This window comes from Hyalella azteca, unplaced genomic scaffold (assembly GCF_000764305.2).
Source record: "Hyalella azteca isolate HAZT.00-mixed unplaced genomic scaffold, Hazt_2.0.2 contig6336, whole genome shotgun sequence".
Taxonomy (NCBI): domain Eukaryota; kingdom Metazoa; phylum Arthropoda; class Malacostraca; order Amphipoda; family Hyalellidae; genus Hyalella; species Hyalella azteca.
Window position 1 is genome coordinate 295,149 of NW_025936499.1, and position 16,509 is coordinate 311,657.

At 39.1% G+C, this 16,509-nt stretch overlaps 1 protein-coding gene across 1 annotated transcript; it reads right to left on the reverse strand.

Moving 5' to 3' along the window:
• Positions 1 to 984: 984 nt before the first annotated feature.
• LOC108673484 (endoglucanase E-4) lies at positions 985 to 6,386 on the reverse strand. The gene is made up of 13 exons (XM_018161324.2): positions 6,311 to 6,386; positions 5,993 to 6,060; positions 5,300 to 5,441; positions 4,525 to 4,620; positions 4,196 to 4,284; positions 3,755 to 3,848; positions 3,392 to 3,450; positions 3,069 to 3,187; positions 2,739 to 2,898; positions 2,303 to 2,461; positions 1,923 to 2,068; positions 1,596 to 1,698; positions 985 to 1,283 (listed from the first exon to the last, which is right to left on the reverse strand). The coding sequence occupies exons 1-13, from the start codon at positions 6,351 to 6,353 to the stop codon at positions 1,170 to 1,172; spliced, it is 1,392 nt and encodes a 463-aa protein (XP_018016813.1). The 5' UTR covers positions 6,354 to 6,386; the 3' UTR covers positions 985 to 1,169.
• Between the last annotated feature and the right edge of the window lie 10,123 nt (positions 6,387 to 16,509).

Here is a 16,509-nt window from a genome sequence, read left to right on the forward strand (position 1 = left end):
TAAATATTTAAGAAACTTTCAAACTTTATTGAAACACTTGCTTATCCACGACATACGAGGGGCGACCCCGAGAAAAAACCGAACTGCCTGTGTGGTGACGAAGTTTTAGTAGTACTACATTCTCCAAATATGTGCATATGCTACTGACATTCATCAGTTTGTGTGCCAAGCATCGGTGCCCTAGAACGCCGTCTTCAATTATCGGAAAAAAATGTTGAGGCTTGTTTTGTGCGCTCGTCGTTTTTTGATGATGGCTGATCTTCGTGAGCAACGTGCTACCATAAAATTTTGCTTTCTTCTGCGAAAAACTGAGAAGAGAATGTAACAGACAGCCAACAAGGATGATGCTACGGGGAGAGCGCAAGTTTTTGAGAGGTTTTCCCGCTTCAAAAAAAGAGAAATGTCAAATGATGACCAACCTCGCTGAGGTCTTCCTTCCACTACGCGCACTGAAGGACGTTGAGAAAATTAGAGACCTAATCCCTGATGAACGACGTAGACGCGTTGATAAACTTGTGGAACTGTCCCAAATGAAATGAGCTCATTGCAGTTAATTTTAAAACAGGATTTTGGATAAACGATTCTTTTTTCAAATCAGTATAAATTTTTTGTATAGTTAATGGCTTGCATTGCAATGCATTGTAATCCCTGTGACAATAAAATGATAAATATTCTTTTGATTGATCTTGCGATCACGTGATTCGCAAAGTAAATAATTGTAGTCTTCTTTCTCAACTCAAGACTTGAGTTTGTTGCTAATTTATAGTTATACCAAAAATTGCATAACGTTGTTTTAGCTGGGAGGAATTTTCCCAGCTAAAACAACTAGTTTCTTGCGAAATAAATCGTATTATTAGCACCTTCCTGGAGAAAAAATTTTCATCTTATTGATTTACATTGGAAATGAAATGTTTACTTAGATTGCTCGTCGAAAGTTCTGTTCTCGATAAGAGTTCAGCTGTTTCATAAAAAAAAAACACAAAATGAGTGCCATATACATTTTTTAATGGACATTTTTTCATTACACAATTCCTTACAAATTGAAGAATGCTCCTTTTAACTTTTCGGTAGTATTTTCAAGAGAAATCATCCATAAGAGAAAAGATCCAGGAGTTCTCGGCCAGGTTCCCCGAGAGCCTCTACCTCCTGCTCGGTGAAGCAGGAAGACGTTACAGCGGCTGGTGGGTGATCATGCGGGCAAGGTTGGCGGCGAGCGCAGCGTTGTAGTCGCAACCAACTTCGTTCTGCTCCCAGTTCTGGCGCTCGTCGGTGTAGCCGTCATTCTGATTCAGCGAAAAATGATGTTCAAAAGAACATATTACTAGCGATCAAACATCGCTCCAATCTGTGTCGGTGTTCGTATATGAAAACCATTTTTAAGATTATCTCACGTTGGTGGAGCTCAGTTTCTTAGTTAAGATCCCCTCTACGACTACATCATTATTTGCTTGATTTGTTCATTTATACAAAAATTGTATCCAATGAACTTCATTGTCATTCAGTTGTCTATCGGAGTGAATGAATAACAAGTTCGAAAAAATTAAGCTGAAAATTGTCTTGATTGAGTTTAGAATTCACGGCAACTGGTCTCTCACCTGATCAGGTCCCCCGACGAGAGCACCGTAGAGGATGTGGGGGTTAGGGTTGGCTGAATTGCCGTAGTCCCAACCGCATGGGATACCTGGGCCTGGGCACGAGCTGGAAGCAGCAAGCGTTGTCAACGGTATTATTGGCATTAACATAATTTAAAGCTATTGCTGGAAATTAATAGGCAGGCAAAATGGAAATACTCTAAAACTTATTTGAACAGTAAATTATAGGCTACCAGTTTTGCGCCGTTCTAGTAATAAGTTTTATGCAGTTCCAGTAATATTGTAGAATCATGTATCAAACGTCATCAGTGTTCCAAGACAATCACTCACGCAGCTCTGTGATGGCAGTGGGTCGGCGGGTTGTTGCCCACCCCAACGACGTAGGAGCTGCTTCGGGGGTTCGAGCCTAATGCGTAGTTAATCTGACGCTCGCCAAACTCGTTGTTGGCCGCAGTGTCGAGGCCGAGATCAGCAGCCTGCATGAGGCCCAATAAATTGAACAAAAATCTCTGAACATTTCATGTATTCTGATTGCAAATATGGATAAGATGAATTCCAGAGATAGAATTACTAAATACATAGCTACTGACTGAACAATTCTGGGTAAAGAACAAACCCATTTCCAGATCATTTCGATCTGGAAATGAAATAAAATGTACCTAATTTGCAAACGCAACGAACATGGCAGACTTGCTGGAAGTTTCTCTCACCCTGAATGCGATGAAGCCGTGGTTGAGCGCGTATCTGAGGGACCCCCAGTGCTGGAAGTAGTGCAGGCCGCCCGGAGTGGTCTGGAAATTCCTAAGTTCAGCAGCATTTGACTGAAGGATGTTGAGGTAATTGCCACCCAGCAGCTCGGCAAACAAAGCCTGTGGAAGAAAAACATGATGCTCTAAATATAAGCCATATATGCTAGTAATACTATCGTCATAATACAAAAATGTTCTAATAAAAGTATTATTATTCAACGCGTTAGGTTAATCTCAAAATACTATAGCTATTGAAAGTAATTATGAAACAAAAGTAAGGAACGTGAACTTGCTGGTTTTGCTTTCAAGTATTGAAAGAATATCAAACCAATATGTCTTCCCGCCTAATTAATTTGAAAATATATTCTTCGTCGAAAAATGCAGGAAAAATACTCACGATGCATCCAGATTTCTTGTTCTCCCAGCTGAAACTCGCGCCGTACGCGACGTCGAACTCGGTGAAGAGTTGCTCGGCGAGGGCCCTGTAGCTGTCGTCACCGGTGGCGCGGTACAGCCAAATGGCGCCCCATGTCAGCTCATCGCCGTAACCAAAAGTTCTATATGCATGACAAACTATCAACTTTTATATTTTTTGTTATGAAGATATAAAATTTTATAAAATTTCTCTCACTCGTAATTTTATTCGCAGTAATTTACACTTTAATATATTACTCAGCAATAATAAAGTATAATATTAAAATATCATATATGAGCAGTACTATATTACACGTAAAAATCGGCGGCTTCAGGTAGAGAGTTGGTGTACATCTCCCTGTAGTTGTTAGCGAAGTCAAAAAGCTCTTTTGCGGCTTGCAGCAAAGTAGCTGAGTAGCTGGGATTGCTGTTCTGTAAAGTGCAAGTTCAGAATCTGCTAGTTTGTTTCCATTTCTGTACCTAGATCTAATATCTAGTAGAACTAGATTGAAATCGCTGTTCATATCGAAAGTTTTTATAATAGAAGTCATTTCTTTCAATATATTTTCGATATTTCTGATTTTTATACTAATTTTTTCCTCAATGGCACGCCTTTCCGTCGATGAGTTGACTAACCTTAAACACGATGGAAGCTGCTGCAAGTCCAGCAGCTGATTCTGCAGCAACCTCTGAACCTATAGAACCATTACATATTATCATATATCCATCAGATTAAATCAATATTATTACATTTTCTAGCTTTTTAATGCTTGAATTTTAAAATTGATATCATCACTGGTAGTAATTGAAAGTTTGAACCCTTTATTTCGTTGCTAGGAACTATAAAAATTTATAACCAACCAGAAGAATTATGTATAGCTAACCAGTTGAAAGATTCATGGCTCTTCATTACAATGATTTATATCTCACCAGATCAATGATCTATAACGTACTATTTAGAATATTAATATCTCAACAATACAAAAATTTCTAGCTTACCAGGAGCATTCTGGTCTAGCTTATACGAAGGCCTCGCCATTGTCATATCTTCCGGAGGTCCCCACAATGAGTGGTCCAGATCACCGTCTCCAACCTGAAAAAATCTTAACTTCAGCTCGCGTGAAAATGACACAAATTGGCGAAGCTATCTACTCTAATCTCTAAAGGACACAAATACTAGTTCAATAAAATAAAAAATATTCTATTTTAGAAAACGGTGACCGATTCGAACACCAACAATATTGTCCAGCATAATAAAACTTGACTGCAACATTCGTTGAAAGCCGTTCAGTAATGTGCATAACAATATCAAAGATATAACACATAAGTTGAGAGAATATTTGTTAATATGAAAAAAATATTACTTCAATTTTATTTCATGTGAGTTAGTTCTTAAAATTGAGTAAACTTGAGAGCACTCATGAGATTTTGTTAGCTAACCTGCGCCCAGATGGTGGTCGGTGTCGTATGAGCCTTCAGGATGAAGTCGGTAGCCCACTTGATGGTCTTCTCGAGGTACTGAGTTTGACCTGACAATGAGAACACCGCATATAAGGGGGATAATAATTTTAAAATCTATGTTTTCGAATTTTCAGTCAGTGACATATTTTTATGTTATTTTATTTCCTGAATAACTTTATGTTATTTTCTTCCTGAATAACTTTTTCCAGGTTTTGCGTTGCGAAAATTTTAGTCGCCATCATTGCTTCGCGTAGTCATTGTTTTTTACGAGAATCAGACTGAGAAACCTTGGCTGCATTGCTACTCACCGGCCTGGACGTATCCCTCTCCGTAGGTGATGTAGCCCCAGGACAAGAAGGTGACGGTATATGCCAGCGGGAACCCGAACTTCACCAAATCGCCCGCTGTAAGGGATAACTATAATAACTGAGTTTGTATGATATATGAGGGAGGAGCGGAATTAATATACCAGAACTAATTTTTCGGCTCCGTAATAACGTTAGCTATTTTTTACATAAAATTCTTAGTTAAGGTTAAACGAGATGGTAGAACGGTTTTTTTTAGAAGCTTGTTGAGGCGCTTATTATAGAAGCTTGTCGAGGCGCAATTCACATACGTGAGCATCGTGTTAACGCGAATGAGTTTTTCACAATGAAGTGCACACGCTGCATGTCAATGGTTCTGCAAACTGCACACGTGAGTAATTGTTTCGGATAAACATAAAGTTTTCAGTTTTCCAAGAAATAGAGGCAATCTTTTTACATCAGCTTTCGGAAAGTGACTTGCTGAAAAAATGTATGGAATAAATATTTTTCTCTTTATTTATCTCTAACGTAACTTCTGTGAGCGAAGAAGCTTGGATGGAAACATTTTTAGAAATTAACGATAGCGTCTACATCCTACATTTGACTTCATTGCTGCCTCAAGCGAACTCGTAGCGTACTAAATGTATATATATTTTCGCCTAATACATGATACATGCACATTAAAATAAATTTATGATAAATGTACCAATATAAATTATTAAATATTTTGATAATTTCAAATTCTATCCTCTTTACCGACCAAGGCTGAGATTCTCACCATCGTAGTAGCCGCCCTCAAGGTTGACGCCGTTGTCAGCGCCGTCGTTGAGCGCAGAGTCGCCGCGCCACTCGACGCGCTGGTCCGAGGGCAAGTAGCCCGAGCGGTTCGCTTCGTAGAAGACCAGCGCGTGACACAGAAGCTGGAGTGAAAAACAAATTGACATACATTTATTGAAACGTTCCAGACCCACGAACGGCAAGAATATTTCTAATATTTTCAGAAAATAACGTTCATCACTTTTCATTGGCATTCAATTTTTTTATTACCTGTCATATATCCTCAGCGAAGGCAAAAAAGTTTGTTGTTATAGTCAATGTGAGTTGTGCATGACACTTAAATAACTTTATGCTCGAGATTTTAGGATTAAATTGAACGCTTTAAAGTGAGAAGTAATATTTTGTCAGAGTCTATTTTGCAACTTTCTTCAGTATTTATTTGCAAATTTGTTGTCAAAAATTTTTGTCGAATGTTTTTTGTCGAAAATTTTTCATTTTGTTGATGTAAGTCCCATGAAGGGATTTATTATATACTATCATATCCCGAAAAATTACTACAAACGACAAATTTTGATTCATTATATCGCAACTAAATCATTCGTTCACAATGCACATTCTACGGCGCCTTCCATCAACTAATAATATGCCCTCCACGTCATTCTATAACGCTAATAATTTAGTACTATAGTCCCACCTCCCTGTAGTCGTAGGGGGAGCCGCCATGAGACCCGCAGTAACCTACGGCTTCCGATCGGCTGCTCCCTGCGACAATAAAAATTTTTTAATCAAAGTCTTGATGCATCACAGATTTTAGCATATTATCGATGTCTTCGCTTACGTGCTTATTGTTTTGTGGCAAATCCTTAACATCGATGACAAATAATTTAGAATCCATATACCTCTGGTTTCTAAATAAAAGTGTTCATATTTGCCTTATTTGTCATTATTCGGCTCTCTATACCTAACGGAATAATATAAACAAGAATCAAATAATTGCCTCGAAGCAACTCACCTGCCACGAGGAGAGTGAGGACGAATAGTGCTCTGTACTTCATCTCAACAGACCTGATGCTGCACCCGTCCAAACTCCTTATTAAATGTTGTGGCAATCCAGCAGCTGCGCTAGCTCCCATACCTTTATCGATATCGCTGCTCATACCTCAAGAAAGACAAACATGAATTTACTTCATCGGGACCTTTGTCTAAAGAAAAATATACTAGATGTTTTCTTCCTACACCACGACAAAATATTGTTATTAACTATTGAATACGCGCAAGTACGTATATAAACACGTTAAACATCGCTACCAGGTTCTTTTTGCATTCCATTAAAAGATTGCTTACGCACCATTAAACTGTCTAGCAGCATTTGAAAATTCAAAATGAAATCATACCAGCTGATGGGGTTTATACAAATTATACTTTGTAATAAATAAATAATATATAAATGAGTTCCGCTGTCGGAACTTTCAGGTATATAGCTACATTTGAATCGAAACAAATTAATAATTTCTTATGGAGCAGCAAATTTATTACATATTTATTAATAGTTTTACTATAGCGAGCAAGAAGTGCCATTGAACCTTGATGTGCTGTTCATATTTATTTGCGTTTATGCGACAAAACGAGAAATTTAATCAGTTGCATGTCAAAATTTGCTACATCAAGAGAAGGAAATAAAACCAGCTTTATTGCGAGCCATTGAGGAAACTAAGTTTCTCGGACAATTTAAATTCATTCATTAAAGCTCGGCGTACTGATTTATTAGGACCTCGAGCTCTATACTCGTCTGAAAGAGGTTCGTCCTAGGGCCCCGTAAGAACCTTGCGTGACGCAGCTTTACCGGCAACTCGGAAATAAAACTCAAGTGAGTCCGTTTATGAAAATTTGTGTACGATTAGGTAATAAATTGTCCTTAGTCAACTAAATTTGCTTGGTATAAGAGAAAATGATGGTATAAATTCAGCAGGCTACTTTTGTTGACTCATTTTCAAGCCTTGAAAAACACGGCATGTGGCTTACAAGATAAGAGAGTGCACCGAACAGCTGGACCAGTTCGTCTCTCACTCATACCTATGTATAAATCTGAATGCATCAATAACAGCGTTTGTCCAAATAATGATGAGCTTAATTGAATCGTGCGCACTTACTTTTGTTCGAAGATTCACATAATGAGGTCCCGCCCGATAAAAAAAATATAATATGAAATTGGATGAAATGCTTAGGGAAGGTTTGCGTGTAATAAGGGCCTTAACTTTTGTATACAGGGTAAATTCGCAAAAATTAAGTCATCGCGACATTTTTTTTGGGTGTCGATAAACTGTCCCAAATGCAATGAATTCATACATTTTATTTCCATCAATTCTTAATGATGGAATGGTATCATTTGTATGTAGATTTTTTGTTTCAACCGCTGTCTTCTATTTTCGCTACTGTCCTTCGTCTTGCTTTCATACAATTATCAGTCACGAGAGTCGCACGTGAGTGTTCTGCTCCCTCACTGCGAGATAACATGCGTGATAACCAGCAGGTAAATTGCATCAATAATACTTTCACAGATTAGGATGTAATGAAGTCGAAAAAAAATTACATTTAATGAATTAGCATACATTGGGCAGAATATCGGCTGATGTCTTTCGTATGCAATTAAAATTTGGGCCGTACTGGCAGTAGCAAGTGAGGACTTTACTGAGTCACATCTTCTGGGCTCATTGAATTAATCAACTACTTTGTAATAAATAAATAAAATTTTAAATAGGATCTTACTATTCAATATGACGGATCATATGTTGAACTGCCCAGTGATGGTGTGACGTGGACTGTCCACCTGAACCCTTAACTTAGCTCAGACCAATTGTCGCATTTAGGACCAGTGGTGCCTGCCAGTTTATTACGTATTGTTGATGTAAGTAGCGCGTCATCTACGCTACTCTTTAATTAGCGTCTTGAGTGCCTTGCCATAGAATTAGTCAAGTAAATAATTGTATTTGTTTATACCATCACCATTTTCATGGTAAACATGAGTTCATGGCGGTAGTTAAAATGGTCCTTTTCATTCTAGACTGTAAAGTAGCTACCAAAGGCGCCGATAACCTCGCCAGCAGCACTCAAGTTGACGGCCTTCAATGGAAATTATCTATTTTATAAACAAAACTAAACCACATTTTTCTAGCGAGATCAAAACAGCTTCGTAGTCATCATGTGGGTATCGAACCCTACAAATGGTAATACTGCCTATTTTACGGGGTTTAGTAACGAGCGGCGAGGTATGTGCAGTCTGCAAGTGGCGACTTATGACGCTGGTGATAGATTCCACGCCAACGAGTGAAGGCATGCATCATTTCACACTGTTATTATAGTATCTTCGGCATTGAAGAATAGGCCTGGATAGGCCTGTCGCCGATTCGTGTATTTTTCTTGGCTAGACTGGCCTTTTGATCAAATCTTTTCAACGGACGGTAGGTTTAAAATCGTTTAAAGATTTCAGTTTTTCAGTACTATTGCTTGCTCAGACAGAAATTAAAATGTGAAATATGACATGTTTAACATATTCTGTGACATATTTAAACTTTTTACATCATTTGCTTACTCTCTAAATTATTTCGAATTAGTTGGAAGTTGTGTTGCAAATAATTCCACTTTACAAAATTATTCATACCTTCTAAGTAAAAGAAGCTTGCGAATGGGTAACTATGTTTTTTTATAATTTAGAATTTCTAATTTGAAATGTTGATATCAATGTTTCTGCGAGCTCATTCACCTATTATATACCAATATTTATTCATTTCGTACATGAATGACAACTGGGAGATATATTTTGAAACGTCAAGTGTGTTATTTGAATCACGTTTGCTAAAAATCTATTGTTTAATAGTGTGTGTTCAGAATATTAAAATCTGTCGCGATTTTAGGTGAAAACATTCCTAATAGCACCTTTGAGTAGAAGATTTGAAGAAATTTAATTTAATTGCCAAACTCAACACCTAAGTTCATGTTTCTGTCCGTGGGTAACATGCGGGAGGGCATAACAGCCTATATCAAGACAAGTGCTTAAAAGCATAGCGCCTCATGTTCACAAACATCTCATGAGTCTGACCTCTGCATCTAGCTTTACTTATTTGAGCCTAACCAACTTGTCACCAAGTACTAGCTCCTTTGTACCACAGAGTACGTCGCGTGAAACACTTCACTCTTCTCCGTATTGGACGCACGAATCACCTGTGGTCAATTGACCTTCTCACGAGAAGCGTGCTTGTTCCTTATTGCATTTACTGTATTATAGATCCAGGCAGTTTTGCCTACGAATGCACATCTTTTATTAATGCCCATTATAATTTTCCCTTCATTTACGCAGAATTTATGTTCATTACTGAAGGCAATCGTGTTCCCAGCTGTAAGTAACATGTTCACCCTAAAATTTTCGGATTTGGCATTTTCGGTTTTTAGTATCATCTTAAAGCTGACATTCTGCCCTATCGAACGGTACCATTGCGATCCCTGTACGTGAATTTTTACTTACATGACGGCTCTTTAAAGGAGGGCGGGTAGTGGAGTTCCTTCACTAATTAGATACAAGGTAATTAGCTACTGAGTATTTTAAGTATAGTTTCTACTTGAGTTGTGCTGCAGTTACGTGCTTAGTCTCATCTTAAAGCTGACATTCTTAGCTTTTCAACGATACCACTGTGATCCATGTACACGAATTTTTACATACACGGCTGCTCTTTAAAGGGGGGCGGGGGATGGAGTTCCTTCAGTAAATAGATGGGAGGTAATTCACTCGCTAAGACTACATATATAGGTGTATCTGGCATCAAGGCTCAGTCACCTTGTTCGCTTCATACGGAGAGGTGTACTGCAAGTCGCTGCTAGCATCCTTGATGGAATTAAGCTACAAAAGCCTGTAGTTTGGTCTCTATGCTACATTGAGTGACTATTTCAAGGCGCGCGGAACTTTGTCGCGCTGTCCTGAAAAGTTCAACTTTTTGTCACGGAAAACCTATCTCTTCCTAGAGTTTTGAAGCTATAGCGATGAGACATATACCATTCTATTTGTAAAGACCATACCTATTGAGTAACGAAGCCTTTTTTTAGATTTGTGCATAGTTTAGATTCAAATGGGGGGAAAGGGGGGGGGGGAATGAGAAAAAATGGAAAAATTTTGAATGCGTAAAAAAAAAACTAATACAAAAATCAAATATCGGGCTTCGTTACTCGATTGGTATGGTCTTTACGAATAGAATGGTATATGTCTCATTGCTGTAGCTTCAAAACCCTAGGAGGAGATAGATTTCTACAGTACCCCTTTTTTTATCCGTTTTCTATGAATTTCAAGTTTTCTATCAATTTTTCCGAAAAATCACACAAACAAAAATGTCTTAGAATTCTGTTTTACATATGTGTACCAAGTTTCAGAGTGATCCGTCCGTAAACAAAAAAGTTTTTCCGGAGGGTGAACCTCCCCCTTAAACGTGCTGGGTAACTCCTTGCTTGTCTGCCATTTCTCCCGAGTTCAGACAGTTTGGCTACGGGCTCGAAAGGATGACGTCACGGCACCGAATCGCCAGATGCATTGTGGGATCGGCCGCCATATTTGTAGCAGGGACTAGCTTTCGCCTGTGTGTTAAATCTACTGCGATCGTCTCTTTTTGAAGTTTTTGCTTGAAGATGGGACGCTACTGCACCGTTATAGGATGTACCAGTCGTTCTCACGGCCATTTAAACAGAAAACTATACAAAGGAAATCGTTTATTCAGTTTACTAGCCGTGAATGCCGTGTATATCGTATCAGTTTATGGCTCGTATTGATATACGTATCGCATATCAGTTCACCCGCCGTGGTGAACTATACATTTTCCAGGGGCAAAATCTGTTACTAGCCACTGGGCCACCTGTTGGTGGCCCAGTGGTTAAAGTTCAGAGTACCAAGATTGGCGCAGAGAGGCGCGGGTTCGATCCCAGCTCTGTGCGCCAGTTTCTGGTCAGAATCGGCGAGGAGGCCGGGCGGTTAAGCATAGCAGAATATTGTAGCAGTGAGTTGCGAGTTCGAGACCGCAAAATGCTGTGAATGTTCTGCGATGTTAAGAATCGGCTGTCGCCGATTCTTAACAGTCTTGCGATGTAAGAATCGGCGACGGCCTAATAACGCTGAAACCGCTATTATTATTATTATTATTATTTAGATAAGCTACATAAGTAAGAATAAAACGTAGTAATATTTACAGATCAGATAACATTGTCATGATCCATTACCCTGCAGCGATGATAGTGTTTTTGCAGTTGGCTGGTTTGTTGGAAGATCAAAATGATTCGCTTTGTTCTATAACATCAAATGTTCCGAGTTCTTTACATTGCCTTTCAATTTCAATATAAATTGGTTTTGCAAAACGTCGAGGTTTCTGGTGAATTGGTGTGTTGTTGGTCAGTTCTGTGGTCTAAGATGTCACATGAGCGCGTCCAATATCGGGATCGGTATTACTATGAGCCGTCCGAACCCTGGTTACTTAGTAAGCATTGATAAAATTCTATCCTTGTGGTAATCACTATGTAGCCTTTAGCTTACCTGTGTGGCAACAGGATAAGTCATTGTGGTAACCCGTTGTACAGTATTGTTCAGTTCGTAATAAAGCTCTGCCCACTACGGTGTCACTTCTCTTGGCCCTTTATACGTTAAACCTCGGTCACATCAATCCCTTTCCTCTTCAAAAAGGTGAAAAAGAATTTCATTTTCCATTCTTAGAATGTTCCATTCATCAGCATAATTATCTTCGTCCAGTTGTACTACCAAACTAACTCTACCAAGTACATCGCCTTTCTTGATTCGTTGAAGTTTCGTTTCTCCATCGCCTGTACCCATCCATCCACAAATTGTTTGTAAGCTTCAAGCATCTTGTATGCCTTGAATTATTGCAAGGTGTATTGGCTGACCACCAAATACCAAATAGTTTAGTAAATCACCGTGATAAACGGGAGGCAGGCTTGCAAAATCTGCACATCACGGCTTTGCCGGCACTTCGTTGGCATCAACATCGTTAATGTCGAATAATTTTCTTAAATATCAGTCTCTCACTGAAGGAAGGAGTTTTTGACAACAGCCTAATCCTTGCTGCTTTGTTCTTTCTTTCTCCATTGCTACCAAAACGTCCAAATGTTTAGGAACGAGAGAGTAAGCTGAGGCGCCAGTGTGATACAAAGATGGCGGCGTAGCAACGCGACTAACGTGGATACGCGGGAGCTTGGCGAGCCCGAGCAATGGCTCAAACTAGTGAGGGATAATCAAATTTGCGTTATTGCATACAGATGTTTTTTGTTTCAAGTTTAAATTGCTATCACATGTTATACATCCCGACTAAGTTACTCATTGGCTGGTAAGTGAAACCAGGAATTATTCAGGCCTTGCATGTTTAGAAAATTAGAGCAAGTCAACAATGTTCCATTTCGCCTTTCGCTACCTTCTAATTATTGTGCAAGTACTAGTGTAGCGGATCTCGCTACATAGCACTAATATTATGCATAACATATCTCTAATTTTTATGTTTCTCAAACTAACATACTATAACTAATTTTTAGGTTTCTTATACTAACATTAATATTAACACTTACAATACACATTAAAGTCGTACATTTTAAATCATATTAAATGATTATAACATCATCACGAGAGTTTCGGAGAATGCAGCTCAGTCGATGGCAACAGCTCTAGCCCTTTTTCACTGGTTCTTTTATAGCCTCTCAAAATCCTAACGTTCTGTTTGCCTCCTGACTTTGAGTCGTCAACATCTCTCACGTAAGCTCCGTAACTTAGAAATTATTCTGCCGTAGAATAGCTCTCATTCAATGTGTTAAGTAGCTATAAGAGTAAAGTTAGTTCCGAAGTCGGAGTCATTGCAAGTGAATAAATTAAATTAACGTATTAAATTAACGTATTTTCATGCCATAAATACAGCTCACGTGGCTTTAGCTCATTTGTGAGATGGTGTCGTAAAATGTGAATAGCGTATTAACAAAGGCCTTATTTCGCAGCTCTACATGATCTGTTTCCCGCAACGCATAAAATCAAGATCACGCGAAATCTCCCGCCTGACGTCATCTCAGTCAGCAAATCTAATTATCCCGGCCAGTATCTGGGTCAGCCTCGAGTCTTCGACATCGGCGTCACGCGCTTGACTTCCCGCCAACTCGCAGGCCACCATCTTGCCACGCCTCAAGCCAACTCAGTCTACCGACGCTCATCCGTGAATATTCAGTGAACTTTGCTATGAAGTGTGATATACTCAATTAACTCTCATTCTGATAGTCAGTAAATTCTAGCTGTGAACGTAATCAGTTAATCAACTCGGTGAATTCTCGCTGTGAACTTAATCAGTCAACCAACTCAGTGAATTCTCGCTGTGAACATAATCAGTCAACCAACTCAGTGAATTCTCGCTGTGAACTTAATCAGTCAACCAACTCAGTGAATTCTCGCTGTGAACGTAATCAGTTAATCAACTCAGTAAATTCTTGCTGTGTACCCATTACGTTGACTGATATCATGTGAACTCAGAGAACTTTCGCTAGAGACACTCTGTGAGCTATAGGCACAACGAGCACGTCCAGTAAAGTATATAGTGTGCGAGCTTTCTACGTGCACGCTCAGTTAACTTCGTCAACCTCACAACGTGCATCGAATAACCTCCCCAACGTCTCGCCACTCAACCACGTGTATATCAACGCAACAACCCAACAACGGTGGCCCGTGGACCCGCATCAACCTCCTGCATCAAAACGAGCAGGTCACGTGAGCTGAGCTAATAAATAACCTAACAATTTATTGTGTGTTCATTTCTCCCAACCAAATTCGTTCTGCCGATCTCTATGTTTCTGTCCGTGCCTTGGTGAATAATTCAAGTTAACTAGCTAGGCCGGTCAATTCTCTGATAGGAGTTTATAACTTAATGTGGAGTGGTAAATGAAAACCCCCACACTAGCTTCCTCGTTGAAATTCATCCCATAAGTGGCTTCTTAGAATGAAAAAAACTAAATCTGTACACAATGTGTGTAACATCAATGGTTTTATAGGTTATTAAGTAAGTTGTCTGACGATTCATGATATTATGAGGCTGTTAGTAGAAATCCAGCACGTGCAAAACCGAGATCCCTACAGCAGAGCTGATGTTGGCAGGGCTAAAGCATTAGGCTTCCAGGGCCAGTGGTTTGATAGTCTCCCCAACTGAAACTGGAATACACGAGAGAAATTCACATGGCAGCTTTAATGTGAAAATACGTCTTAAACTGTGTACTTGTTGTGTATCAGTTAAATACAAACAACCACCTTATCTCAATGACGCATATACTCGTAACCCTAACTTAAACGGCGCTAGCAGACACCGGTCGGTCTACAGATAAAGGTCTCTGTGAACATCCTGAAGAATGACTTGTCTCTGGACGTGATCAAGAGACCAGGACTACGAACATAAGTTCTAAGCTCCAGCCCGTCATTAAGTAACCTCATGTTACTTGATCCATAAATCCAAAATGCAAAAATATATATTCTTCATAGAATTACGCGAGTAAATTGATGCCTCACAACTCAAGTCAAGCGCTTGCGTTTAACAGTCAGAACGCTTATCTGTCCACAAGAATATACCGCTGCCTTAACATTTGCATTGTCCCTGTGAGAAAATTTACATGACTTCATATCATATGCAAGTCACGTCCATTATTTTATAAATAATTGTGATAAAAGTGATTAATATATAAACTTGTCAACTTTGGTTGGCAATAATTATTGTAGTGTAATTACACTACGAAAATTACACTACGTAATTATAATCACAGAAACCTACGGTAACAGTAAAAACGAAGCAAGAAGTCGGAATTGCCGATTCTATGGAATCAGCAGGCTGTTGCCGAATCTATGAGAATTAGCATTTCTATACCTACTATAGGAATCTGGGGTTAGGTCAGTCAGCAAAGTCCTTTTTAGCGCATTTGTTTCCTTTATGGAAAAAATGCCCTATTGTGCTCATCATGTACGTCCGTCTGTCTGTCCGTCTGTCCGTCCGTCTGTCTGTCCGAGACTTCATGTTTTCGTCGACGAGAAAATGCGCTCTCTGGCACTCACTGCAGTGAGTACTGAGCTATATTTTTTAAATATTTTATATATTTAACTATACATGAGGACCTAACCTCTTCTTACTCTAATTGTCGATTTATGTTCCAACTCTAACTGTAACGTCCGATTTCCTGAATCAGCAACAAAATTCTGATTCTATAGATTCGGCAACTGGCTGCCGATTCCATAGAATCGGCAATTCCACGATTTCGGCACGACTTATATGTGTTTTTTATGCAAGTTTATTTGAAAACGAGAGCATGCTTTTTATTAACAATTTTCATATTTGTATTTTCAACGAATCGAACAAAATTTCTTGCTGACGTTGGGAGATCAAAAAGCAAGTTACCGAATGGCATTTCAATGGAATGCAAGATGCAAACACATATATAGCTACAATCTTAGCCTATAGCTGTAGTCCTAAAGAGCTAACAGCAATGGCCTTTAAGTCACCACTCCCGTTATGTCTTTCCGAACACTACAGAAAATTTTGTTCACATTAATTCTCAACACTAGGCATCTCTGTCACATCCCTTGGCTTCCCAGCTAAATTCATTCCACATAATTGGTAATTTTGATGGAGAATAAATCGAAATTTACTTACCTTCTGGAATAAGCATTGAATGATCTGTTAATGAAATAAGACTCAGCTAGCTGGAATACGCTTCTACATAGTCAGCGGTCACGTACAGGCTGTGCCTATCCTTTATTTTCGTATAGTTGGGTTGAAGAATAAAGTGATGGACACCTACCAGCCCAGCCAGATCTATGCAAAAAAAATGCTTGACTCGACCGACTCGACACTTTTCCGCTGTCGCCCGCGAACTCGTCAGCGGACTGGAACTCAAAACGTAACTCCTGCGCTACTGCTCAACGCTCCCTTAGTCCCTCAGTTGTGAACGAATCTGCCCATGACTAATTATTTGTAATAAGCCGCGATAGCAATTATTTTCAATTTATACGTCTTTTCTTTGAAAAAAAAACTCCAATTTCCAGTAACCGAATAGCTACTAAATGCTCGGTTTACTAGAAATTTACCTATTATTAAACTCATAACTAGGAATAACATAGAGCTTGCACACATACTCGTCTCTGCGAGTAAAATGTCTATGACG